The sequence below is a fragment of the Mauremys mutica genome, chromosome 1 (assembly GCF_020497125.1).
Source record: "Mauremys mutica isolate MM-2020 ecotype Southern chromosome 1, ASM2049712v1, whole genome shotgun sequence".
Taxonomy (NCBI): domain Eukaryota; kingdom Metazoa; phylum Chordata; order Testudines; family Geoemydidae; genus Mauremys; species Mauremys mutica.
Genome location: NC_059072.1, coordinates 85,926,737 through 85,954,731, shown reverse-complemented (window position 1 = coordinate 85,954,731; position 27,995 = coordinate 85,926,737). Strand labels below are relative to the sequence as shown.

The 27,995-nt window shown below is 46.0% G+C and overlaps 1 protein-coding gene and 3 non-coding genes across 15 annotated transcripts in view; 1 reads left to right on the top strand and 3 right to left on the bottom strand.

Moving 5' to 3' along the window:
- Positions 1 to 6,627, bottom strand: part of TMPO (thymopoietin) — a 41,022-nt gene extending 34,395 nt beyond the window's left edge. For 2 of the 12 annotated variants that reach the window (XM_044981610.1, XM_044981687.1), the window contains exon 1: positions 6,168 to 6,626. In XM_044981610.1, the coding sequence (XP_044837545.1) occupies positions 6,168 to 6,413 (246 nt within the window). In that variant the 5' untranslated portion in view covers positions 6,414 to 6,626. Of the gene's footprint in view, positions 1 to 6,167 lie in introns of all 12 variants that reach the window. The other 10 variants (XM_044981600.1, XM_044981696.1, XM_044981618.1 and 7 more) reach the window with 7 other exon arrangements.
- A 12,566-nt stretch (positions 6,628 to 19,193) lies between these two features.
- Positions 19,194 to 19,265, bottom strand: TRNAW-CCA. Its single transcript has one exon. It is a non-coding gene; the product is annotated as a tRNA-Trp (tRNA).
- Positions 19,266 to 20,008: 743 nt separating this feature from the next.
- TRNAD-GUC lies at positions 20,009 to 20,080 on the top strand. Its single transcript has one exon. It is a non-coding gene; the product is annotated as a tRNA-Asp (tRNA).
- A 162-nt stretch (positions 20,081 to 20,242) lies between these two features.
- Positions 20,243 to 20,314, bottom strand: TRNAD-GUC. Its single transcript has one exon. It is a non-coding gene; the product is annotated as a tRNA-Asp (tRNA).
- Between the last annotated feature and the right edge of the window lie 7,681 nt (positions 20,315 to 27,995).

Sequence of the window (27,995 nt, the reverse complement as noted above, 5' to 3'; positions counted from 1 at the left end):
GTCTGTACTCCACCTCCCTGTGGGGAATAACGTACAGCGCTGGGAGCCTTGACTACACTGGTGCTTTGCAGCGCCGCAATTTGCAGCGCTGGAGAGGGTGTATTTTCACACACTGCTGCAGCGCCGCAAATTTGTAAGTGTAGCCAAGGCCTCAGGCATCTTTACTACTATTCAGAACGGGGCTTTCTTAATACCTATTTAATACAAGTCTCGTCAACACCATATCATTGCTGCCAAAAGTGAAACTATGTACACTTGGAATTATTAATACAAAAAATGTTAATATATGATGAGAACCACTGAGGGCTGGTCTATGAAGCATGTGAATTTGTATTCCTCCTATATTTTTTGTTTAATGTAACTAGGATGTTTTTATCCATAAGTGTCTAATCCTTTATGGAGTCTGACTAAGCTCTTGATCTCAAATACCTTGCAGCAATGATTATTCTAGGTTGCATTTACACTTGGTGTAATTATTTCCTTGCCATTACTTATTGTTTGCCAGGGTGGATAAAGATCAATGATTTTTAAAAAAATGTTTTACTTAAATTGGAGTTTTGATTTAAATCGGATTTTTTGATAAAGTGCTTTTTGAGAAAAAACATCTAAAGATGCATCTTAATTAAAACTATTATATATCAAAGAGATCGGATCATGGAATAGGGATTATAATTTCTATAGCAGAAGACAATATATTCATGTAATGTTTAAGAAAAGTTTTGTAAACAAGTTCCAATAGTTCATGGATTAGGGGCCCAATGTTATGGGGTTCCACATGCTTCTGTATAGATTTAGGTTTATCTTTCTATCTACCCAATGGGACTCAGTGCTCAGTCTAGAAGATACCATCAGAGATGCTTAGTTTTGCAGTTCACAAACTGGATTTGTGTGTCTCCAGAGGTAACATGCTTGTTAACAGCAAAAATGTTTTTAAATAAATATATAGAGGTGAGAAATAGCAGCTATATTGTCCCTCTGCAAATTTGTGTACACACAGAGTCAATCCAAACAATCATTTTCTGATATAGCTGTAAAACTAATCTGAAAAGTTTTCAAAATAAATCACTGTTTAAAAATGTATAGTGTGTGCCTTCTAAAAATGAAACCACAACTCAGATGTAGAAGAATATGTATTAAGGTTTAACAACCAATAAGAATGCACTTTTATGTAGAAAACCATGATTAAATAGAGTCTTCCTGACTAATCATTTAAATCAAATCCACCCTGTTGTTTGTATACCAACATTACCTAAAGGCTCTAATCAGCATAAGTTCCTGTACTGTACAAAGATTTTACATATTCTATCACACACGAGAATATTGAGAACATTAAAGTTGTAAAGTCAAGCACTCAAAAGTTAAGAAATGCCAAAATTAAGGTTACCCATGCAACCTTAATTCAGCCCTCTTGTGTGTATTCATCATTATACAGTTATTACATTATCATATACTCCCACTCCAAACCCCTCAATCCCCTACACTGCCAGTGTAGACTAGCCCTAAGTGTGCCCACTCCCCAAGCTCCTTGTCCTAGTCTTTGTTCAATCGGACTCAGTTCTCCCCTCCATACCCTGACTCTATCCTCCACCCCAATGGTTCCCAGTCTTTCCCAAATCCTCCAGGCTCCTTGTCTCAATCTACTCTCCTCCCAACCCTTGGGCAGGCCTCGCTCTTGTCCCTTTGCATTAGAATCATAGTTTCTTCCACCAAACTGCCTGAGCCCAGAAGTTAGGGAAAGCTCACTGAGAACACAGGAGACAATTTCCTTGCTCTCAGCCTGAGGGAGTCATCCAGCATGAAAGATTTCAGCCCAGCTGATTAAAGTTCAGCAAAAAGTTATAAGCAAATGAAAAAAGTGGTCTTATCATGGGTAATGCTGAACCTTAAGCAGTACTTACATAGCTGCCTGTGAAATGAAAAAAAATCCCTGCCCCAAACACCAAGATTAATTTGAAACAAGATGCAATAGTATGAGGGAAAAGGGGTAGAGGAGGAAGGAGTGTAATGAGATCACAGATAAGTTCGCTGTAGTCACAGCTTGATATTGTAAATCTTTGAAGATTTTTTTTTTAAATCTGCATTCTCAAGTGCTGCTCAACCAGCCATCATTAGTTGACAGTTCTCTTTTTCCTACATTTTAAGTTTGTTGCCTTTCCACTTTGTGTCCCCCCTTTCTTGTATTACGAGAAAGTGAATAGGCACACCTGACTGATCATACACAAATCAAAACCCTTGGGAGCAACTCCTGCACCCATAGCACATTAGAGATCCAGAAACTCACTATGTTAACCATGCGCTGAAGTCTTGTATTGAAGTTTGAACAGGGAATACAGCAGAAGGCTTCCACACACAGTCTGCCCCTTATGGCTAAACAGAGCTCAAGTTATTGAGTTAATATTAGGGCTGTATGTTCTGCAACTGCGTTAGTAAGGCTGCATGGCCCTAAGATGTTAATTTTTAACCAATGCTATTAAAAAGCAACAATTTCTTTTGAATTGCCAAATTACAATTATTTATCTCTAGACAGTTAATATTTCGGTCATCTCCATGATGAATCCCCAACAGCAGGAGACTATTACTTAAAAAGCTCCCCACTCCAAAATAATGAAAGATTAGCATGCTATATCAGTTACCAAGCACTGAAGTATCAATACCACTATGTAAGCCACAACCAACTGTACCATTTTCAAACTGGACAAGCTCCCAGTAAGATAATTTATTGTAATTTTTATGCTAAGAAGTACTTCATCAGACACAATAAACCTCTAGTTTATTGTTCTTGCAATTGTTACATAATTCATGTAATAATATTCTTCACTGTAGTCATGGCAGCAGGATGGGTTTTTTTTGGTCTTTTAGGAAAGGTGTTGGATGTGTGTGTTCGGTTTAGAACGTTGTTTTAAAAGGTCACCTGCAAAGAATTTTTTTTAAATTGGGTTTATACTGCATTTGTATTTCCTCATAATGTACAAGAGAGGTCCAAAAAAAATCTGTCTACATTTGATATTTTCCTGCTGGGTTTTTTTTTTGGTGCCCCAGAATTGTTAAACATATCAAGTCTGGCCTTCCCTGGTTTTGTGGGAAATTTTCTTGAAGAAACATTAACTTTAAAGAAAGACAGCCTGTCAGGATTCCTTCCCCACTCTGAACTCTGGGGTACAGATGTAGGGACCCGCATGAAAGACCCCCTAAGCTTATTTTTACCAGCTTAAGTTAAAACTTGCCCAAGGAACAAATTCCACCTTGAACAGCATTCTGCCACCACCAAGTGAATTAAACAAACATGCAGGGAGGGCCACTTGGAGCCCTACCTTCCCCAAATATCCCCCCAAACTCCTACACCCCCTTTCCTGGGGAGGCTTGAGAATAATATCCTCACCAATTAGTACAGGTGAACACAGACCTAAATCCTTGGATCCTAAGAACAATGAAAAAATCAATCAGGTTCTTAAAAGAAGAATTTAATTAAAGTAAAAAAAAAATCACCTCTATAAAAATAGGGATGGTAAGTACTTTACAGAATAACAAAAGACTCAAGAACATAGAGGATCTCCCCTCTAGGCAAAACCTTGAAGTTACAAACCCAGGGATAAGCCTCCCTCTTCCTACAAAGGAAATCACAAGCCAAAATAAAAGTAAGCTAATGCATTCCTTCACTAAGACTTACTAATAATAATGGAGTTGGATTGCCTGCTTTCTTGATCTGTCTCCAGCAAAAGCCACTCGGAACAGACAGACAAAGCCTCCCCCCAAGATTTGAAAGCATCTTGTCCCCTTATTGGTCCTTTTGGTCAGGTGTGAGCTGGTTACCTGAGCTTCTTAACCCTTTACAGTGTAAAGAGGGATTTTATGCTACCCTTAGCTGTATGTTTATGACACCACCTCTCAGCTTCTACTCAGGCATTTGACTTCAGCATTAGAACAAAAAGTAAGTTTAACAGTCTGAAATAAAAATCCCTTCCTCTTTCAATTGCTCAGCTTTCAGTTTCTTGAACCAAGATGTACTAGTTTCACCAGTTACTCACTATACTACATGCCTGAATTTCTAGTGTTAGAAGAAAAAAAAAAAAAAAAAAAAAGGATAGAGTGTCCAGAACACACTCGTTTCCTCTTTCACAAGTCACCGTTAAAAGGAACAGGATTTTAGTCATCTGGATTGTAAAGAACAAAAGAACTACAACTCATAGAACTCAACATAGCAATGATTATTTATTACAAGTCTTTTATATGAGGACCATCCCCATGGTATTTGGCTGTATTTTAGATTACAAGCAAAATTATTTCCTCTCAAATACTGTTTAAATAAAGTCTACCCAGTATAGGCAAAGCCTGCATGTCCATCACCCCACTTTCTCCTTGCACGCATACTTGGGGGGTGAACCGGCTTTCTTAGATTGTTGCCTGTTACCCAAACACGTGCACTGAACATGGCACTTCCCTATAGCACAGGGGTCGGCAACCTTTCAGAAGTGGTGTGCCGAGTCTTCATTTATTCACTCTAATTTAAAGTTTTGCATGCCGGTAATACATTTTAATAGAAGGTCTCTTTGTACAAGTCTATAATACAGGGGTAGGCAACCTATGGCACGTGTGCCGAAAGCAGCACACGAGCTGATTTTCAGCGGCACTCACACTGCCCAGGTCCTGGCCACTGGTCTGGAGGACTCTTCATTTTAATTTAATTTTAAATGAAGCTTCTTAAACATTTTTAAAACCTTATTTACTTTACATACAACAATAGTTTAGTTATATATTATAGACTTATAGAAAGAGACCTTCTAAAAACATTAAAATGTATTACTGGCACACAAAACTTTAAATTAGAGTGAATAAATGAAGACTCGGCACAGCACTTCTGAAAGATGGCCGACCCCTGCTATAATATATAACTAAACTATTGTTGTACGTAAAGTAAATAAGGTTTTAAAAATGTTTAAGAAGCTTCATTTAAAATTAAATTAAAATGAAGAGTCCTCCAGACCAGTGGCCAGGACCTGGGCAGTGTGAGTGCCACTGAAAATCAGCTTGTGTGCCGCCTTCGGCACATGTGCCATAGGTTGCCTACCCCTGCTATAGCATATCCATTTAGATACAGGTAAGTACAGTCACACTTAATGATTCAATCTAAGGAATGCTTTAAGTATTTGTTTCCTTCATAAAGAAAGAAAAGAAAATGGACTTAGTAACAATCCACCAATGTGAACAGAAACAGTCACACTTGCTATGAGTCTGAGTTATTTCAATGCAACTGAAATGCCCTAGGAGAGCTGTAGGTTTGTTTAGATCACAAAGACAGTCTTGTGGATAGAAGCCTGAATCTCTCTTCCTTTGATGAAGTTTAAGTCTCTGGACATTCAAGTCATGGACAAATTGGTCTAAAGATTAGTAACTTACTTAATTCCATTTCTTTTAAAATACTTCACGCACACAAAGACAACTTCTTTAGCCAACTCGAGTTACAGCATAAGAACCTGGCATGCTACAAACATGGAAGATGCTATTACCATATTATTTTATTCTGCACATTATAAATAAGCATCCATCAGATGATTTGCCATCCAGCAACTTCACCACTAAAGTTTACAGAGGCACCAACAAGACACCTCGATCTCCCAGCCTAGCCAAACATCTCAGTCGCAGGTGCTCCTTGCGCTGGCAGCCGACACTCAGGGAGCCCCCAAGCTGCAAGGCGAAGTGGGCTGTGCCAGACACAACGGAGTACGCCCTAGTTTGAAGTTACCAGGAAAGGAAATCCCTCTGGCGGAGCGCCCCTCTCCTGGAGCCCGGGGCACAGACCCGAGCGCCCCGCAGAGTGAAGATCCCCGGGGGGAGAGGTCTGCGCCGAGGAGCTCGTATCGGCCACCGAGAGCCGCTGTTGCCCCACGAAGCGCCCGCCGGGAACTCTGGGTGAGGGAAAAGCACCGAGCTCCCCCCCCAAACCGAGTTAAACCTCCGCAGACAGGCCGGGGCCGCCAAGGCGCGCTCCGTACCTCCGAGAGAGCGGGAGGCGGCGGCGCACTCCGCCCGCCTACGGCCAGCTCCCCGGGGGCGGGTCTACATGCGCGGGAAGGAGGAGGAGCGGGAGCGCGGGCGGCGGTCAGTGGCCGCCACAGCCCTTTGTACTGCAGCGCTGGGGTCACCCGAGCGGCAGGGGGACGGTCTCCTACCCGGCCGGGGGCGGCTCCTCCTCTGCTTCTGGCGCCGAGCGGGGTGGGCTCCCTCTCCTCGTCGCTGGAGAAGTCGGGCTGGGCGAGCGCGGCGGGCGCGTTGCGGGCGGTGAGGTGCTGCAGGTAGAGCTGCACATACACGTCCTTGCGCTGCTCGCCGCCCGGCAGGCTCACATTGTTGGCGATGAGCTCGCTCTTCAGCTTCTCCTTGGTCAGCACCGACGGGTCCGCCAGGAACTCGGGCATCGCCGGCCTCTGCCGCCCTCCCGGGAGAGACACCAACAAAGGGGGGGGGGGCAATCACCTCCCCTGCCCAGCGCAATGAACCCAGCAACTCGCGGCGCGCTCGGCAAGAGCTTCGCCCGACCTCCAATAAAGCGTATCGGGATTGGCCGGGCGAGTCACGAAGTTGGGCTGCTATTGGCTGCGGGCTTGAGGGGGGAGCGGCGCAAGGGTTCGACCAGCATTAGTGCTTTGCGCGAGGAGTAGTAACGCAGTTTAAATTCGGCTCAGGCGGGAGAGGCGCTGGCGTTACGCCGTCTCCCTCCCCCCGGCGGGGAGGTGCCGTGGTGCAGACGCCTCCCCCAGGAGAGCGGGAGGGGAGCTCCCGCCGCTGCTAAGTCCCCGCCCATACGAAAAGGAGCTCGAGGTCTTCGCAGCTGCGGAAGCGCAGGGGCGAGACCCTCTGCCTGGGGAGGAATTGCCCGACTCTTCTGTGGCCGCTCTCTGGGAGCGGAGCACAGAGGGTTTTGCTGCCCGTGTTTCAGTGGGACATTTAAGAATCTCTTAGAGCGCGGCGTGAAGTCTCCCATTGGTCGCGTGGTCCCGCGGCAGGTCGTCTGAAGCCAGCACCAGTGGCGCGATCAGCTCCACACAGCACCGCTTGTCCCATGTGTGTCCTTTGCTTGTCAAAACTGTCACTTTCAGAGGCATTGTGAAGTGCCTCCTCACACGCGGGCCTGGCCTTCCTGGATTCTTCAGGAAACAGCTTTGATCTGGGCACTGATCGGGCGGAGGAGATAAAATCCAGCCAAGGCATTGCCCTTGCTATTAAAAGCTGTGAATAGTATGTAAAAAGTAAAGAAAGAAATCCCTTCTAGTGTACTGCAAAATTTGAAAGGGACATTGCCCATTACTTGAATCCCAATACCACAACTTGCACAGGAGCATGCCCATGGGGAATAGGTTGCAGGATTGGGAGTTTAGATTGCAAGGTCCTTGGGGCAGTGAACCCTAAGCTCCCGGCAGCTGGCCTGATATCAGACCCTACTGGCTTCAGGGGAATGAGGGTGGGGTCTTGTGGTGAAGCATGGATGAAGCCACAGCCTGGGCTAGGGCCTCCCCTGGCCTATTATATCTGCTGCCCGTGGTGAAAATTAAATCAGATTTTTTAACAGCTTTTTCCAAAATTGCACTTCCCAGAATTAGCGAGGGCTGCTGCACTCTGGTGGATTCATTCTAGAGGTGACAGGCAATGTTTACACCCACAATCTTCCTCTGGGGTTTCCCAAAGCAGTCAGTTTTAAATTGCAGTTGAGGCTCCTTAGAAACCTCTGTGTATAGATTTCTGAATCAGAAACTGTCCATGATTTCTCCCCACATAGCAACAGCTACTTTGGGGGCAGGGCTGAACAGCTAAGGGCTCCCTTTACAGAAGGAGTTTTGACTGCCCCTTACACCATCACAGCTCCACCCCTGAACAGATTTTCTGCCATTGGTGGATCAGTGTTGTGCCAGAAGAAGTCAATGCTGAAGCTAGCTTGGGAACTTCAGTTACCTTGCAGTGCAAATAACCATTAATAAACTATGATTGTGTGCCTTCATTCTTAATAATTTCACATTATTGAAGAAAGTGTCACAGAGCAAGTAGGATTACAGTATTAAGTACATTATCAGGTCAGTTTGTAAGACAATTAATTTGAATTGTGGATGGAGCGTGTCTTTCCTTATTGACAGCACTTTAAGCAAGTATTTCTAAAACAAAGGTATATTGACCACTGTCATCCATTTCCATCTTCGTATGAAACAAATCAGATAGTCTATGCTTTATTAAACCTCTCCCAAGGTTCATACAGGTTTGATAGCACATAATTGGTGTCTTGGAAATGCTTAAGAAAAATAGAATCCCTACCCCAATTTAAAATTAATAATTCAAAATGTAAATACAGTGAAACTCTGCTATAACGCGATGTTTGGGGTCCAAAAAATTCCATCGCGATAAATGCGTGGTCGCAGTATAGCAGGGTTTCAAGCCGGTCAGTTTAAGTCAGTGGTCCCCAATGCAGTGCATTGATGTGCGCCGCCTAGTGCCCAACAGGGGAGAGAAGCCGCGGCCCCACGCCTGCCGGGGACAGAGAACTCTGAGGCTGCGGGCGCCGGTGCTCTCTGTCCCTGGCAGGCACAGGGCCGCAGCTTCTCTCCGGCTTCAAGAGGAGCCACGGCCCTGCATCTGCCAGGGACAGACAACTTCGAGGCTGCGGACGCCAGTGCTCTCTGTCCCCAGCAGGTGCAGGGCCGCCGCCGCGGCTCCTCTCCGGCCTGGAGAGAAGCCGTGGCCCTGCGCCTGCCAGGGACAGAGAACTCCAGGGCTGCAGGCACCGGTGCTCTCTGTCCCTGGCAGGCGCGGGGCCGCTGCTTCTCTCCAGCTTCAAGAGGAGCCACGGCCCCACGCCTGCCGGGGACAGAGAACTCCAGGACTGCGGGCGCCAGTGCTCACTGTCCCTGGCAGGCGCGGGGCCGCAGCTTCTCTCCCCTGCTGGGCACTAGGCGGGGGCACATCAATGTCCTGGCTGGTGCCATGGCATTGGGGACCACTGGTATTAGGCCTTAAAGGGAAGCCAACTTATTATTGCGTTATATGCGATTTCACATTATGGCGGGGCGCGTTATTGCGAGGTTTGACTGTACTGGAATAATTTCCCCATGTAGGGACTCATCCCTGGTTTACACTAAAAATTTAGATAGACCTAGATACATCACTCAGGGGTGTGAAAAATTCAGACCCCTGAGTGCCATATTTAAGTCTATTTAACCCCGGTGTAGACACATCTAGACTGATAGAAAATTTCCTCTCTTGACCTAGGTACTGCCGCTCAGGTAGGTGGATTACGTATCTCAAAGGAAAAACTCTTGTGCTGCTGTAGTGCCTGTAGACATGCCCTTTATTCTGTGATAAGAGTGGCTTTTTTGGTTTAGCTTCAACTACTTAGAAGGCAATATAAGCTAAGTTGGAAAAGGGTACTCTTCTACTGCAGTAAGAATGTCCATATGGGGTGTTATACAGGTATAACTATAGCACTTTAAATCACATTCTAATGCATACCAGTAAAACTTCCTCATGTAAGTCCTTAGGGCCAGATCCTTGGCCCCGAGGTGCACCTTGTACAGGGGAATCCCTGGATGGCATGAAGATGGTATAGCCAGCTCTACACCGCCTAGGTGTAATGGGTGTTTAGAGGCATGCCAGGGATAGAGAAAGAGTAGTAGGTGATATGTCCAGAATCTCCTGCTTCTATTATAATTTATACTGGAGGCCTTGAAGGCCTGTGGCTACTTCTGGGATTAAAGATCAGGTCCACTTGAGGATCTGGACCTTATTTTTTTTTAAAAGAGAGCTTAGATTCTGGAGTACCAGACGGTAGCTAGAAAAACGTACCAAGTCACTACAAGCCAGCCCAAATGGACCCCTGCTTCCAATTTTTTTATAGGAAAAAACTGCCAGTATGGTTTATTAGCTAACTCGTATCCTATAGAGTATTGAATGCAAAGCTACTGGCTGGTGACACCTTTTGTGAAGCATTACGTTATTTGAAATTAAGGCTAAATTTGTATCTATCAGTGAGTTCTGTTTTTCAAGGGCTGAATCAGTAATCATCACATTCTCCACTGTCTCTACCTGAGAGACAGGTAGTTGAATTTTACTTATTGTCGAGACATATGCTGATGAGAAGAGGAAAACAGAAGAGAGGGATACAAGTGTGAGATTGTGTCCATTTTCAACTGCTGAAAAATTACTGTAAGCCTGCCTAAAAATGTGAAATATGTTGAAACCAGAAGCCAAAAATACTTTCTGTACGGGACCCTTCCAAATTACCGGAATTCCTCAGCTTTCCAGAATGTGAGAAGAGATTTCTAGTCAAAGACTTTTCTTTGATGCATCGGGGCTGAGGCCGACTAGCTTTTAAATAATCTCAAATCTTGAGTTTAGTGGGAGCTTCCTCTGCTTTATTGATGACCCTTGTTCTATAGCATTGTGAATAAAAACAAAAAGTACATTTCATGTTGCATTGTAATGTAAGATTTTTACTTTCTAAGTTTGTGTATTAAAAGATGATTCAGAATGCATTTCCAATGGAGATTTTTGGATGATGATTTAATCTGTTAGAAATTTTAAAGATATTTTTTCATATTTAACTCTAAGTGCAAAGTAAAGATAACAATAAATGCAGAAGAGCTCTGTATAAGATAGAAAGCTTGTCTCTCTCACCAACAGAAGTTGGTCCAATAAAAGATATTACCCCACCCACCATGTCTTACTGATGAGAAAAGCATTTAACAGGGAGCTTCAAATTTAAATGTTAAGAATGTGATTTAAAAAAAACCCACCCTGATTTATAAGATTTAGACATTAAAATGGAAATCCCTTTACCTAAAACACAACTTTAAAAAACATAAATTGAATTTTAATTTAATCCAGGTGTATGACAAAGTTTGGCGAAGAAAATAAAGGTATTTACCAAGTCTGCAACAGAAGATGGGAATTGCTATTATAAATAAGAGAAACAGTTGCCTAATCATAACTGTACACTAGAATTATACTTAGTTAAATCACATTGCTTTTCCATGTTCTTGAGTGAATGAAAGAGGAAAAATGAAAAAATTACTTGTACTTAATTCTAGTTTTCTCATCAGAAGGTTCATTTTTAATACACTTGAAACTGAGTTTGCAAAGTCATACAAAAGAAACGTATCTCACTGTAGTGGGACAAATTCATCTCTGGTGTAACTCCATTAATTAAAACAGAGTTATTCCATGGCTGAATTTGCTGAATCTGTTTACTCACGCATAAAAATTCCCAAATGATCATTTACTCATATGGAAAAAAAATCACAACTGAATTGTATTAATATTTTAAACTTTTTGCTACTGGCATTTTGACAGACACAGCCCTAAGTGAATGAGGACTGAAAATAGAAGTATCAGTTCCTACTGTGACTGAACTGACAGTTAGAAATGATGTAAAAAATGGTTACTTTATAGTTTTCCATGCTGAATCATTTCCAGATGTGAGTTTAAACTTGATAATATACAAACAATAACTCAGAAATTCTAGTCACCATCTATAAAACTACTATTGTAAGCTTAAGGGGTCATTTCTTAGATTTTTTTTCCAGCTTAGAGAAATATTTTTCTCCTTATTAATATAACAACAAAAATGTATACAATAAGCTTTGCAGGTTGATAGCTATAATACACTAACCCCTCCAGTCTTAGGACACATGTTTAGATCTGGTCACAAGTGACATGTGCTTTGTGGTTTCACCTTAGTTCCTAGGAGATGTTTGTCTACATCATAGCTACTTCATAGTCTGGCACAACACGTAGTTTTCGTTCCAGAGAATCTATGGACTAGTATCAGTTAGTTCAGAGGACTCGCTCACACTATGCCAACCTCCAACTAGTCCTAGTCATCTCTCACTTTCATAAATGTTTGCAAATTCATTCCAAATATAATTTTATAAAAAAAGATTATCTATAATTGTTTTGTGAAGATGTGCATGTGTGCTAGAATTTCAATGTTTCTCAACAACTGGTCTGTAGACTAGTGACGGTCCCTGAGATCTCCCTGACAGTTTAGGAAGGCAGCAAGCCAGTCCCTGATATCAAAAATGTTGAGAAACATTGTACTTGATCACCATTCAAGTGTGTGTTCCCAGCACAAGAGCAGACAGAAACTTCCTTAGTTTAGTGTTCCAAAGCTGTTAGCTACAGCAGGGGGTTATAGCCACCATAAGTGTTCCCAAGCAACAGTTCCTATATAAGCAAGTTTTAATGTTATGAAATTTGGGGAAGAGTAACAGATTTACAGACCCCTAACCTCAGAAGAGGTGAGTGTAAGGGCTCTGTTCTAAATGGCAGTATATCTTCAGAGAACAACAATTACAGGCACATTATTATCTCTTCTTCAAAGATACAACATATACTGTGGGATATCTCCATTGTTGGAGAATCTAAAGCTAATGCCAATAGGCCAACCTTGATTTTTGCCATGGGGCTGAGTCCAAGCAGCAATCCTTTGTAAATGTTTTCAAAAGAATTCTGTGTGGCCACCTTATAAATCTCCTGGGGCCCCATTCTCCCACTTCAGTGTGAGTTTGTCATAACCTTTTGAAGGAGAGTAGGCCCACCAGATGTCAACTGACTGCATGTTAGCTACAGAAGTGCGTATCCCTTGGACTGAATGTGCCTTGACATGGCCATGAAGGAAGTTGCAGGCCTGGCAAGGTACAGCTAAGGTTGCCAATTGTCTACTCAAACAAAACCGAACACTCTTGCCTTGCCCCTGCCCTGCTCATTTCCAAGGCCCCGCCCCCTCTCACTCCATCCCCCTTCCTTCTGTTGCTTGCTCTCCACATCCTCACTCACTCGTTTTCACTTGATTGGGGCAGGGGGTTAGGGTGCAGGAGGGGGTGAGGGCTCCGGCTAGGGGTGAGGGCTTCAGGGTGGGGCCAGAAATGAGTTCAGGGTGCAGGAGGGGGCTCTGGGCTAAGACAGTGGGTTGGGATGCTAGAGAGGGTGAGGGCTCCAGCTGGGGATGCAGACTCTGGGGTGGGGCCAGGGATGAGAGGTTTGGGGTGCAGGAGGGGATTCAGGCTGGGGGGTGGAGCTGAGGGGTTTGGAGTATGGGAGGGGGCTCTGGGCTGAGGCAGGGGGTTGGGGTGTGGGAGGGGATGAGGGCTCTGGGATGGGGGTGCGGGCTCTGGTGTGGGGCCAGGGATGGGGGATTTGGGGTGCAGGAGGGGGCTCGAGGCTGGGATCGAGGGGTTCAGAGGGTGGGGCAGGCGGTTGGGCCGTGGAAGGGGGCAGGGGTGCATGCTCTGGGTGGTTCTTACCTCAGGCAGCTCCCGGAAGCAGCAGCATGTCCCCCCTCTCGCTCGTATGCAGAAGCACAGCCAGGCAGCTCTGCGGGCTGCCCCGTCTGCATGCGCCACTCCCACAGCTCCCATTGATCACAGTTCCCGTCCAATGGGAGCTGCAGAGCCAGCGCTTGGGGTACTTCTAACAGCCTGGTCAGCAATGCTGACCGGAGCCGCCAGGGTCCCTTTTCGACCGGGCGTTCTGGCTGAAAACCGGACGCCCCCTAGGTACAGCAGTGAGAGATATAGACAGATAGCTTTTTAGATATGGTTCTTTTGGAGAGAGAATCTATTGTATTGTTAAAGGGAACACAAAGCTGGATAGACTTTCCATGACTATTAGTCTAGTCCAGATAAAAGCTTAGAAGCCTAGGGAAAGTCAAAATTCTGAATTTGTAAAGAAGGGCCTCACTGGCATGAAAAAGGTAGACAAATTGGTTGACAGATTTAGGTAGATTTAATCTTTTTTTTTTTTTTAAGATTTAAGAAGTGTGCCAGTTGTCTCCACCTCCAGGCAGTTGCACTTACAATTATTAAAAATACAATCACATTTTTTAAATTATACTGCCTTTGCCAACAATCAACTGTAAAAAGGCCGCTCCCCAAATTTTCTTGTACCACAATGAGACATATAAACTCACATGGAACAACTCAAGCCAATGATATAATATAATGCTTGTTGTTAAAATGTCAATCTCTTTGAAAAACTTGCAATCCCCTGTAATAGCCAGTGAATGACTCTCCAGTATATGTAATGGAGGGCACCTAGCAGAAGATAATAATGCTTGCAGCAGCAATCGCACTATGGGCTAGTCTACACTAGTAACACTAAAGTGCTGCCACAGCAGCACTTTAATGTGCCTTGTGTGGTCGTGGCGCAGTGCTGGGAGAGAGCTCTCACAGCGCTCTAAAAAAAACACATCAGTGAGGGGCACTGTTTATACTGGCGCTTTACAGCGCTGCAACTTGCTGTGCTCAGGGGGGTGGTTTTTCACACCTCTGAGTGAGAAAGTTGCAGCGCTGTTAATTGCCAGTGTAGACAAGCCCTAAGCTATCAGGAGGGTGTTAGAGGGATACATGCTGATTTGGCTGTTCCCTATATCCATCTCCTTTTCACTGACAGAGACAACATGCTTGGAAGATGAAACAGAAGGACTTTCTCAGGACTGGAGTTGATGGGAAGCTTCTAGCAGAATATGCACCTAATTTGATTTTCCTCTTTATATTTCTGGAGTGGATTTCCAGGTCTTTAATGTTTAGGAGAAGAAGAGAGAATTATTTTCAAAGCAAGACACAGAACATTGCTAATTTCAGTAACTTAATTTCTATGATACCACCTGACTGATGTAGATCTAAAACTCACCCAAACCTCTTATCTCATTCTTTTCTATCATTGTTTAAATGGTACCAAACAATTTTCTCTGTACCTAAGGTTTTGTCTACACTTACACTTACATTTGATAGTGCTCTACTTGGAGAGAGCGCTACCATGTCTGAAAAATCACCCCCTGACCGCAGTAAGTCTGAACGCTTTAAAGCGCTAGTGTAGACAGGGTCTGAGCGCTCTGAGAGCTGGGAGGCTCGTGGAGGTGGATTACCAGGAGTGCTGGAAGAGCTCTCTCCGACCACATTCACACTTCAAAGCGCTGCGGCCCAAGAGTTCCCACAACAGCGCTTTGAAGTTTCCAGTGTAGGCATGCCCTAAGCCTGAAACCTTATTCTTATCTTTGACACCACTTTCTCCTTCCTCAACATCCAAGCTGTCACAAAATCTTGTAATTTCCTCCTTTATAACTTCATTAAATGTTATCCTCTCTATCCCAGTTGCTAAAATCTTAGTTCTTGTCTTGATCATCTCATGTGATCAAGACAAGACGCAATGGGCTTACAAGAAGCAATAGGCTTAAACTGCAGCAAGGGAGATTTAGGTTGGACATTAGAAAAAAGTTCCTAACTGTCAGGGTGGTTAAACACTGGAATAAATTGCCAATAAATTGTGGAATCTCCATCTCTGGAGATATTTAAGAGTAGGTTAGATAAATGTCTATCAGGGATGGTCTAGACAGTATTTTGTCCTGCCATGAGGGCAGGGGACTGGACTCGATGACCTCTCGAGGTCCCTTCCAGTCCTAGAGTCTATGAATCTATGTCTTGGTTACTGTACCTTTCTCCTCCATGGACTTCTTGCCTTTGGCATCTCCCACTCCAATCTGTCCAAAGGCTGCTTTGAAATCATCTGCCTGTCACACCCCTCTAATGTTATCAATGCCTGAAATGCCTTTGTTGACTTTCTCCTTTCACTCCAAATTCAATCTTCTTTTGTTCATCTTCAAGACTCTTCACAACAGTTCCCTTCCTACATATTTGCTCTCATTTATGCCCCCTCCCATGCAGGGCCGGCTCCAGAGCCCAGCGGGGCAAGCACCCGCCTGGGGCGGCCCTTTCCCGGGGGGGCGGCAGGCTGGGCCGGCGGACCTGCCGCAGTCATGCCTGCGGGAGGTCCACCGGAGCCCCGGGAGCAGCGGACCTGCCGCAGGCATGACTGCGGAGGGGACGCTCGGCCGGCGGCTCCAGTGGACCTCCCGCAGGCATGACTGTGGACGGTTCGCTGGACCCGCGGCTCGGCTGGACCTCCCGCAGGCATGCCTGCGGCAGCTCCAGCAAAGCCGCCGGACCAGCGAACCGCCCGCAGCTGCGGGAGGTCCAGCCGAGCCGCGCGACCAGCGGACCCTCCGCAGTCATGCCCGCGGGAGGTCCGCTGCTCCCGCGGCTCGGGGTCGCCTCCCGGGCATGACTGCTTGGGGCGGCCAAATTTGTAGAGCCGCCCCTGCTCCCATGCCTAGCTCTTAAAACTCCCTTTGTCTTCTTTGCTTCCCTTCTTCTTTAATGCCACTTTCTGAAGTTGAAACAGCCTCCTGCTTCCTATGTGCCAAGCTCCTTCCTCTTTTCTTACAAACAAATCCCTTTACAAATTGAAAAAAAATATCACTCTTTTTACCTACCCTGCTAGCTCTTTCTTGAGAATATCTCCTCACTTTCATGTGTGCATACTGATGTCTTTATATAATATTTATCTAATTCAAATGGTAAAATCTTTGGCACAAGGACCAAGTAAAAAAACACTCTCATACACTCTATAAATAAAGAAATAATAACCATTTTATCTGATGGGATCTTTACTATTATGTTAGTGCAGCAATAATCATTCACTATGGCCCTGAGTCAGCTAAACACTTTCTCTTAAGCACAAGTAGTTCCACTGAAGCTAAATAGTGATGAACTCATGTGCTTACACTTTTAAATCCAGGAATTTAAATGACTCAATCGTGTATTTACATTTTGTTTTCTTTTCACATAATTATCAGTCCCAGGAATGTTTTCTTTCTTCTGGATAAAAAGTAAAAACTGTCCACATAATGTAAAATCAGAATAGTATCAGAGGGGTAGCCGTGTTAGTCTGGATCTGTAAAAGCAGCAAAGAGTCCTGTGGCACCTTATAGACTAACAGACGTTTTGGAGCATGAGCTTTCGTGGGTGAATACTCACTTCGTTGGATGCATGTCATCTGACGAAGTGGGTATTCACCCACGAAAGCTCATGCTTCAAAACGTCTGTTAGTCTATAAGGTGCCACAGGACTCTTTGCTGCTTTTAAAATCAGAATGTTGACTCACTGATACTCTACACCCAAGACAATTTATTTTGGGGCTCGTGGATAGGGCTCCGTGTTTGTCATGGAGGTCACAGATTCCATGACTTTCCGCAACCTCCATGACTTCTGTGGCGGCCAGTGTGGCTGACCCCAGGGCTGCCCAAGCAGCTGGCTCCTGGGTCAGCTGTTCAGGTTGCCCTGGGGTCAGCCACACCGGCCGCTGCCGAAGCAGCTCCGCAGCCTGCCACTTGGGCATCCCTGCAGCCAGCCGCATCAGCCGCTGCTAGAGTGGCCTTGGGGCTAGACTCACCAGCCACTGCTCAGGTGGCCCTGGGGACTGCCCAAGCAGCAACCAGTGAGGCTGGCCCCAGGGATTGCCTGAGTAGCGGTCCCAGGGGGGGTCAGAGCAGCCGCTGTTGGTGGCCCCCAGCAGCAGTCCCAGGGTGGCTGAAGAAGCTGCTGTTGACGATCCTCGGCATTAGCTGCTGTCAGTGGCCCCCAGCATTGGTCCCAGGGTGGCTGGAGCAGCCATTGCTCAGAGGTCCCCAACAGCTCCCAATAGCAGCAGCCTCCCCAGACCTGCCCCACCTCCCCCCCAGTAATGATCCCCTCTGCCAAGATTTAATCAGGGGTATAAGTCATGGATAGGTCACGGGCCGTGAATTTTTGTTTATTGCCCATGACCTGTCCATGACTTTTACTAAAAATACCCGGGACTAAATCATAGCCTTACTCATGGATGAGTATATTCTGCAGTATAATAACTGCAAGGCATCACAACTTGGTCAGAACAATTTTTATTTATTGTCAGGCAAAACCTTTAAGATACCGGTGAGGCTGGATACATCTCCAGGTGTGGACGCCCAAGGAGCATGTCTCTGCTCTATACGTTTACAAGGTCAGTGCCTCAAAGTTATTATTTTTGCAATTTGCAGTATTCAGGTACCATTCATAATTTTAATGGACAAAGCCAGCTAACCAAACCAAACCAAACCATGCTTAAGTGGTAGCTGAGACGTGGCCTGCCAAAACAGCCCTTCTCCTGAAAATGTAGCTTTACCGGGAAATATTGATTCTTCTTCAGCTAGTGTCCCCATGGGTGCTGCACTCTACGTGTCTTTGCATCCCCAATCTGAGGGCCAGGGATGTGGCTACACCTACAGTGGTGCACTCATAGGGGGACACATCTAGAAAAACCATTGTTACTGTGCCAGATGAGTAACCTTTTCTTCTTCTTCTAGTTGTGTCTCTATGGGTGCTCCACTGTAGGTGTATCGGTGAGCCTCAGATCGGTGGACGCAGACACCTAAAGTGGAGCACCCAGCACCCATAGGTGCTTGCATCTGATGAAGTGGGTATTCACCCATGAAAGCTCATGCTCCAATACGTCTGTTAGTCTATAAGGTGCCACAGGACTCTTTGCTGCTTTCACCCATAGGGAGACACTTCTCAAAGAACCACAGTTACTGCACAAGGTGAAGAACCTCTTTCTCACACTCAAATCTTCTTTGAACTGTTCACGTCTCATTAACGCGCCCTTGGGTCCCCCAGCAGGGAGCTGCGTGAATGCGAGATAGGCTGCGCACTGGGATTGATGTGAAACGGGGGAAAGGACATGGGGATTTTGAGGTTTGGTTTTATTGACTACAAAAAAATCCTTCTCCCGGTTTCTTGTCACAGAAATGCGGACAGCTGGTCTCCTGCTCTGGACGCTCCCCATTTTGTAGCTGTGTCCTCACCCGTAGCACTGCTAAGGGCAGTGAGCGGATCAGGGTGAAGGACTGGGAGGCAGGGAGTGTTATGCAGAGCAGGAGGTTAAAGAACCAAAAACACTTGACACGTGTCTGACGAAGTGGCTATTCACCCACAAAGCTCATGCGCCAAAACGTCTGTTAGGCTTTGGCTACAGTTACACTTCAAAGCGCTGCAGCGCTTTGAAGCGCTAAGTGTAGTCAAAGCGCCAGCGCTGGGAGAAAGCTCTCCCAGCGCTGTCCGTACTCCACCTCCCTGTGGGGAATAACGTACAGCGCTGGGAGCCGCGCTCCCAGCGCTGGGGCTTTGAGTACACTGGCGCTTTGCAGTGCTGCAATTTGCAGCGCTGGAGAGGGTGTGTTTTCACACCCTGCTGCAGCGCTGCAAATTTGTAAGTGTAGCCAAGCCCTTACTCTCTATAAGGTGCCACAGGACTGTGTGTAGCTTTTACACGGCTACTACCCCTCTGATAAAAAAAATGCCACTTGACCCCGACGTGATTCGAACACGCAGCCTTCTGATCTGGAGTCAGACGCGCTACCGTTGCGCCACGAGGTCCTGCTGGGCACTGCGGCGCCCAGCGCTAGAAATCACCAACCGCCACAACCTAACGGCTGCTCCCGTGCAGCTCCGCTGAGCCCTAACTCGCGGGGGCGAAGCGGGCTGGGGACACGGTCCGACAGTGACGGGCTCTGTCCTGCGCGCCGGGACCGCGGCAGGGAACGGGCCAAATTGCCTCACGCGGACCCGGCTGCGCTCGCGCGTCCCGCTCCCGGCTCTGACCCGCGCGAGCCTCGCAGCCAGGGCGCCTAACGGCCCTTTGCCCCCAGCCTGGCACCTCCGCCGCGGACGGAGCCGCGCCCGCCCCTCCCCCACCCCACCCGCACGTGGCGGGGCGGCCGCTAATAGCCTCAGAGCGAGCGGGAAGAGCCCGGCAGCCTCCCCGAGCAGCCCCCACCCCCGCCCCCAGAGAACAACCCCCCCGACCGCCCACCTATCCCTGGCAGCAACTCACCCACCACCCCGTGGCCCCCCTCAGCCCCCCCCCGACCCAGCAGCTCCCCTTCCGCTCGCTGCCCGCACCCTCGGGACGCCCACGAAGGCCCCCAGTACCTCGCCGGGTTAATCTCGTGCCTCTCCAAGCCCAGCGCCCTCACCCGCTCCGTCCGTATCGGCGCCCGGAAGGCTCCCGCTGACTTTTGCCTCAGCACCGCCCTGCAACCCCGGGCAGGTTCACAGGCAAGGGCGGTTCCAGTTCGTTCAGCTACAAATGAAGCATCTCCGAGCTGCTGTCACGCAGCTCCTCGTTAGTATAGTGGTAAGTATCCCCGCCTGTCACGCGGGAGACCGGGGTTCGATTCCCCGACGGGGAGGCACTGAATTTTTTGAAATGTTATTTTAGCCTTTTTAAAAAAAAAAATAATTAAAGCGTATTTAACATTTTAAAGAAATGAACGTTTCTAGGTATCAGCGACATTTTAGTTTTTGTTACCTTAAAAAAATAAAGCAGTTCAGGAAATAAAATGTATATTTGCCTCCCCGTCGGGGAATTGAACCCCGGTCTCCCGCGTGACAGGCGGGGATACTAACCACTATACTAACGAGGATTTGGCTGTTAGTACATTTAGCAAGGAGTCTATTTCAGTTCACTTAGTGAGCTTGTTGTATGGCCTGTTAAAGTCGATTGTGAGATTCCTAGTGACTTCACTGGAGTGTGGATCAGATCTTCAATGCACAGTGACCTTTCTGATCCCTCTGAGTGAAAGAATTTGCAGAAGACAGTGCAGCCTTTCTTTCTTCAGACTTTATTATCCCTTCCAAGCCAGTTGCCTAACTATGAAATCCACAAGGAAAAAATGGCTGTTCCACACACAAGGGGAACAGTGAGGGTAATCGCAGAGAGGGGAAGGCGTGTGAGCTGCAAACCACGTAAAATCCAACAAGGATTTTTAGGATGTCTCGTCCTGCCCCAACCTAACATTAAAATAACGAGGAGTCTGGTGGCACCTTAAAAACTAACAGATTTATTTGGGCATAAGCTTTTGTGGGTAAAAAACCCCACTTCTTCAGCTGCATGGAGTGAAAATTATAGATACAGGCATAAATATACTGGCACATGAAGGGAGTTACCTTACAAGTGGAGAACCAGTGTTGACAAGACCAATTCAGGCCTGGTCTACACTACGCGTTTAAACCGAATTTAGCAGCGTTAAACCGAATTAACCCTGCACCCATCCACACAACAAAGCCCTTTATATTGATATAAAGGGCTCTTTAAACCGATTTTTGTACTCCTCCCCGACGAGGGCAGAAGCGCTCAGATCAGTATTGCCATGTCGGATTAGGGTTAGTGTGGCCGCAATTCGACGGTATTGGCCTTCGGGCGGTATCCCACAGTGCATCATTGTGACCGCTCTGGAAAGCCATCTGAACTCGGATGCACTGGCCAGGTAGACAGGAAAAGCCCCGCGAACTTTTGAATTTCATTTCCTGTTTGCCCAGTGTGGAGCTCTGATCAGCACAGGTGGCGATGCAGTCCCAAATCCAAAAAGAGCTCCAGCACGGACCGTACGGGAGATACTGGATCTGATCGCTGTATGGGGAGACAAATCTGTTCTATCAGAGCTCCGTTACAGAAGACGAAATGCCAAAGCATTTGAAAAAATCTCCAGGCTATGATAGACAGAGGCCACAGCAGGGACTCAGCACAGTGCTGTGTGACAAGCGTAACGGAAAGCCAAAGAATCAAATGGACGCTCATGGAGGCTTAGGCGCCGCAAGCCTGGGAGGCGGGAGAAGTGAAGCAGCAACGGCGTGCTCGGGGAGGAGGTGGAGCAGGGGTGAGCTGGGGCGGGCAGCTGCCGCATGGCTCCCTGCGGGGGAGGTGGGGCGCCTCAGGCGGAGGGCGGGTGGGGAGCTGCCGCATGGCTCCCCGGGGGGGCAGGGAGCCGCCGCAGGGCTCGGGGACAGAGGAGGGCGCAAGGTGGAAGTTTCGCCTAGGGCGTGAAACATCCTTGCACCGGCCCTGCTCCCAGGAGCACTCGAACCAGCAGATTAGCAATTAATGCCGCGGGCAAGAACACTAACTTCTGCAGGGAAATGTACCGACAATGGCGTCGCTTTCCTAGGGCAGGGAGGGCACCCCTACACCCTGAATTCCCGTAATACCTGAACCAGTAGCTGCTCCCAAAAGAGGCTGACTCAGGATGGGGAGCACACTATGCACCAGGCAGCTCTCGCTCTCCTCCAGCCCCGAGTTTGGATAGGTGATGCACTTTTGCCCCCTTAACATTGCACGAGGTGGGGTGCAGAGGGCTCACGCTTGGGTTGTGTTAGAAGGAAACTGCAGCTGTTGCTACCAGAAAGCACAATCTCCTCTGCATCTCTTGTCACGCACCAGAGTGTGAGCATGTTTTTGCAAGGCTCAGCATTAAGCTAGGTTTTATTTTCAGCTGAGGCCCCTAATGGGATGGGTGCAGGCAGCCATGGCCAGCTTTAATATGTGGCTGTATGTATGGAGCCTGTTGCCAGGAGTGGAAAGAGGGGAACCCCAGTGGGCCATAGCTGGTGTGAAGGCTAAGGACCTCTCATGGACAGGGATGCTGCAGTACCCTCCCCGTCCTCGCACCCCTTGTTCCAGCACCTATGCTCATCGATGGCTTCTCTGGAATCATTCTGTTTGGGTTGGGGTGGTGTTGTTTCATGGTCTTATCCATGGGTTAATTTCACACTTGCCAACTTTCACACGGTACATAAGCACCCCAACTTTCACAATAAGGCAAAAATCAAGCTAATCCCATTTCAAAACAAGCCAATCCCTAAGAACCCCAACACTCTATGTGACTAGATCCCCCTGGTGTGCAGTCTGGGACTGTGGTGGGCATGCTGTGCATTCTCAACTCTCTTCTCTCCTTGCCCCTGCTTCCCCACCCCCCTTGTCCCTGCTTGCCAGGAGCCGATCAAAAAAAAAAAAAGAAGCAACAAGCTACAACAAGCCACAAGCCAAAAACTAGCCAACAAGCCAATTAAGCCAAAAAGAAGCCCAATTTCTGGATTTTTTTGTGCAGGTTTGGCATATCTGGTTAATTTATCTTCCTCCCATTCCCTAATGGAATAGTTTGGGGGTGGAGGGTCTCTTGAGGGGATCCACAGAGATTTCCTCATTCAGGCATTGCCGTGGGAGGGGATGATCGGAACCAACTCAATAAAGAGAAAAGAAGCAGTTCACGTGCATTTGAAACTTGAGATGTGCTCTGGTAAGGGTGGAAGAGGATTTTGTAATGAGAATTTGAGAAGCAACTTGAGTCAGCAGCCACTGAGGCGAAAGAAGGTCAAACACCTGCTGCCTGACTTTCTAAAAAGGGAAAGAGAAATGGAGACCAATCACTTAGGGATCTGTGAGTGCAAAGTTGAAGGACACTTACAGAGATGATACTGACTCAGTCAGCAGTAGGGTAGTTATAAAATAAGTGTGCTTGTCTGCATCACAGTGACATTAAATCAGGAACTATATTTAACTTACCAATTTGTGTCTGATCAGATGTACAGTAAACATCATATATAAATGGTTATAGATATAAGCAAAGGTACTGTCTGATTGCAATAATGGAGACAAATATCTCTGTGGGTAAAAGGAGCCTAGGCCAGATTTTCAATCATGGTGGCTAAAGGGTGGCTCAATTCATATTTAGGCACCTAAATAAAAATGTGATTTGCAGCTCCCATTGAAGTACCTCTGAAAATAAGGTCAGTAATTTAAGTGTTTAACTAGGGTAACCAGATGTCCCAATTTTAAAAGCCTATATTTGGGGCTTTTTCTTATATAGGTGCCTATTACCCCCCACCCTCTGTCCCAATTTTTCACACTTGCTGTCTGGTTACCCTATGTTTAATCCTTTTAGGCAGCCAAGTTTGAAAATTTTGAGTTGACAATTGAAAAATAAGAGTTATAGTCAGATACTAATTACATTCTACTATAGGGATGCCCTGTTTAGATGAATCATGAAGTCATCCTGTATCTAGCATATCAGAAAAAAATCACAAGAAAATTTTACAAATTTCCTAGGCTGCTTTTTCCCCCCTCCTGCCCGCTCTGTGCCCCCACTGTATGGTGTTCTGGGGACAGTTGGTATGGGCCGGGTTTTTCTAAGTGTAGTGACTCGGGGCAATCCTGCTCATCCTGGCTGCTACAGGCACATAGGAGCTCTACTCAGCACTGAGGGCCAAATCAGTCCCTTGAAGGCCCAGGATTATGGGGTGGTGGAGAAGCAGGACAAGACACCAGCTCTAAGTCCCTGTAGCAGGCTGTGCGCAAGAACCAAGATTTTCACTGGTGCCATAAGTTAAGTGTGACCTGAGGAGCTCCTCAGAGCAGACTGCATTTGAATCTGTTTACACTTTTACAAACATTTCTTTGAACGCCTGATTTGATTCTAATATGATTGCCACTGATTCACATCAAATCCCAATCTGTGTATACTCTTTGTGCTGTTTGGATTTTGCTCTGTGCCCTTACACTACAAAATCTATAGGAACAGGACTCTTTGGCAAGGTCTTAATACTTATATAATGGCATATTAATTTACAGCACTCAGGGCCGGCTCCAGGGGTTTTGCTGCCCCAAGCAGCCAAAAAAAAAAAAGCCGCGATCGTGATCTAAGGCAATTCAGCGGGAGGTCCTTCGCTCCGAGTGGGAGTGAGGGACCCTCCGCCGAATTGCCACCGAATACCTGAAAGTGCCGCCCCGCTCAGGAGTGGCCGCCCCAAGCACCTGCTTGATAAGTTGGTGCCTGGAGCCGGCCCTGACAGCACGGTCTTTATAATGAGTAGCATATAATTATTAGCCTTGAGTGGTTGCTGTACAGTGCAATGTACACCCGTGGTACTAAATGATTCCCTAATAGTTTTATGCTTATAAGAAAAACACAGGATCTTTTTCAGGGAAAAAAGGCAATACGCCGCATTTATTGAGAATACAGCAGTTAGCATTATGCTTTTCTCACACTCACACACACACACACACAGACACACACACACACACACACATGGCCGGCTCTGGCTTTTTTGCCTCCCCAAGCAAAAAACAAAAAAGCAAACAAAAAAAACCCCTGCGGGCCGGCCGGAGCGGTGAAGGGGGGTGAGGGGGAACAGAAACCTGTGGGCCGGCTGGAGCGGTGAAGGGGGAGAGGACACACAAACCTGCCAGTCTGCTGGAGCGGTGAAGGGGAAAAAAACCCAAAAAACTGCCGGGCTTGCTACAGACCTGGCACCGCTCCCAGCAGGGTACTCCCCTCCTCCGCGTGCTGCCCCCTACAGGAAACTGCTCAGCTGGTGCTTGGAGCTGGCCCCCCACACACACACACACAAACACACACACAGAGACAGAGTGGCAGCCAGATTGGTCGCAGAGGGGAGCCGGGCTCTGTCGGTTGCGATCCGATGCTCCTGGAGTTGTGGCAAGATGAACCCAAAGTCCCATGGCCAAGCACCTTGTTCTTATAGTCTTTTTTCTCTGTTGAAGTCTATGGATTTTTCTGTGTCAGTTTGTGACCAGTTACTCCTTAATTGGTGTTATCTTTTGATGTTAACATTCCGAAACACCTCCGAGAGGGTCATCCTGTCCTGGTTTCGATTTAATCAATTGTCTTGTCTTTAGGGGTGTCAGCCTCCACCCCAGGGTTGTCAATCTGCCCTTCCTCACTTATGGATGCGTGTTGATGTTTCTCTGGTGTCCTTAAGTTTCTTCACTCCTCCTTCCTTGACCATCTGGCTATAACAATGGCCTTCCTCATTCACACAGTCTTTTACAGAGACCTTCAAAGGTATACAGCAGTTTTTATGTTGAGCAAGAAAGGCACTGTAAATTAAACCTTACTAAATCTTGTAATCAAAACAGTTCACATTGTGGCCTGGGCTTTCAACATTCCTCTAATCTCCTTAACATAGACACAATACAAGATCCTGTCTCTTACTCAGTAAACCTTAAAACAAAGAAATGTATATTTAACTATAGTGCCTCATTTATAATGCATATAGGAAACCATAGTAGACATTATAACTTATCCTAAAACAAAAAGGTGACCATAATCAGTCATAAGGATTATTCTGGTCTGTCCCTGCCTTAACATCAGTACAGACACTGGCAGTCTGTCAGATGCGTTTCTACCAATGTCCCAGAGGGTCATTCCTTTCTGCTATTCAAAAAGGGTGGCTGACAGGATGATCAAATCATACATTAATTCTTATAGTACAAATATAAAATCCTGCTCTTACAATAGCAATGTTTCAATACTGCTACACTTTGATCAGACTGCAAAATAAAAGTTTTAGAAATAATTGCAAATGATTTTTTAAGTTTTTTAAGAGAGAAAGACTGAAGCACTGTGGCAAGTTAACCGTTCAAATGCATTGACTGTTAAACTGCAATGCATTGATAAAACACATGTAGTATTTTGTTTTTAGCAAAAAGTAAGCACACTTTCTTTTTAATTTATTTCAGTGTGCATTAACAGATGCTATTAGTTGATGGGAAGAAGATTAGAAATTTACTTTGAAGATAAATACTGTGTTAAATAATAAACATTTTTTATTTCCACTGTTTTGTATGATTATCTTTTACTGATCTCTTTGGTAAAAGAAGTTGGCATTTCAAGTTATCAACAGTACAAGCTCCCTCTAGTGGTGCTCAGAACTGCTCAGCTTCGTAGTTAGTGAATTTAAGAATTCAAAACAATAAGGCTATTAATTTATTTTAGTTATTGTGAAAAAGAAAACTGGGAAAAATCAACCCCCTTAGACCCAAACGTATACTGAGATTAGAGCAAATTAACTCCCCCTTCCGCCCCCGGTGCTTTGTTAAATTCTAGACATCTGGGAAAGAGAATAATTGAAACATCACTAACTTCCACACTCACATTCTATAAACTTAATCAATCCATAAATAGCAAACATTTTGTTCATGCTTTCATCTGGAAACCGGGGGGGGGGGGAATATAAAAAAACACTTTCCGATGGAATTTGAGGTTTTACTTTGCAACATAAAGCATTAAGGGTTTTCTTTTCTTTTCTTTTCTTTTCAAGTTGCATTATTGTGAAAAACAGCCCTTTTGGAAATTAAGTCCTTGTCACATGCATCTGACAAGGGGTCAGACTGGTTCTTGCCAAATCTAAAACAGAAGCACATTGAAGCCTGATTTTTTCCACGTGCAATTAATGAAAAATGGGGAAGGATTAGAGTCTTTCCTCTACTTTTGTGAGCAGAAGGGACCCAGTTTTAGGGTATTTTGCAAAGGGTGAGGCCAGTTCTGCAATATCGTCCTTTTGCCTATTCTGCCACACATTTTCAGCTCAGCAAAAGCGCCTGCCTGATCACATAGTGTTTGGATGTACATCACCAGAGCCTCCCAGCTCCGTGGGGTTCGTAGCCATCACCATTGTACACTGTATGCCCCACAAGGCACCAAAATCTGAGGCTCCTCCTCCCTGAGGCTGAGGGAGAAGAGCAACAGACAGGAAGCAGGGCTGTCAATTTTGGCTCCTGTTACACTCTGACACCCCAATATTCACCACTGTCATGTAATTAGGATATGTCTTATACAAAGTATGCCTTGTGAGGTGTCATTCTAAAAAGTCTTGATCTGCTAGACAGTAATGTCTCGTTGGATTATATGTGCTATCATTATGAAGTTATGAAGTTTGACTATGTATGTGTTGCTGAAACATGTCCTGAGGTCGAAAACACCCACAAGCAGCCTTTCAGGTATGACAGTAAAAAGGCAAAACAATGTTAATGGTTTATTGAGGAAATGCACACAAGCACAAGGATTACCCCAGGAACTGTGTACAATAGAAACCTCTCAGATTTGGCTACAACAACACTGCATACAAAGTTTGCAGACATATTTGCTTCTGAGCTGAGAGAGCTCATGAGAGGTTTCAGCCCAACGGCTCCTTTCATTTAAAAGTTAAAACTGACTGTAAATGGGAGTGTTGTGTCAACCATAACTATAGTATCACATGATGAGGAGCTGAGACAGTGTATGTGTAGTTAAGTACTGCCCAAAGCAATTTGCTTTAATGAGAGAACCTGACTCTTGCTATTCCTAAATTAGGGGCATGCTAATGAGGCCTTTTCAAAGCCTTGAAAGAGATGAAGAGTGAGCATTGTATTTAGAAGCATGAAAACATGCTTAGAATCTGAATTCACATTATTGTGTATAAGCAGAGAACTTAAGAATTTAAGAACAGCCATACTGGATCAGACCAAAGGTCCATCTAACCCAATATCCT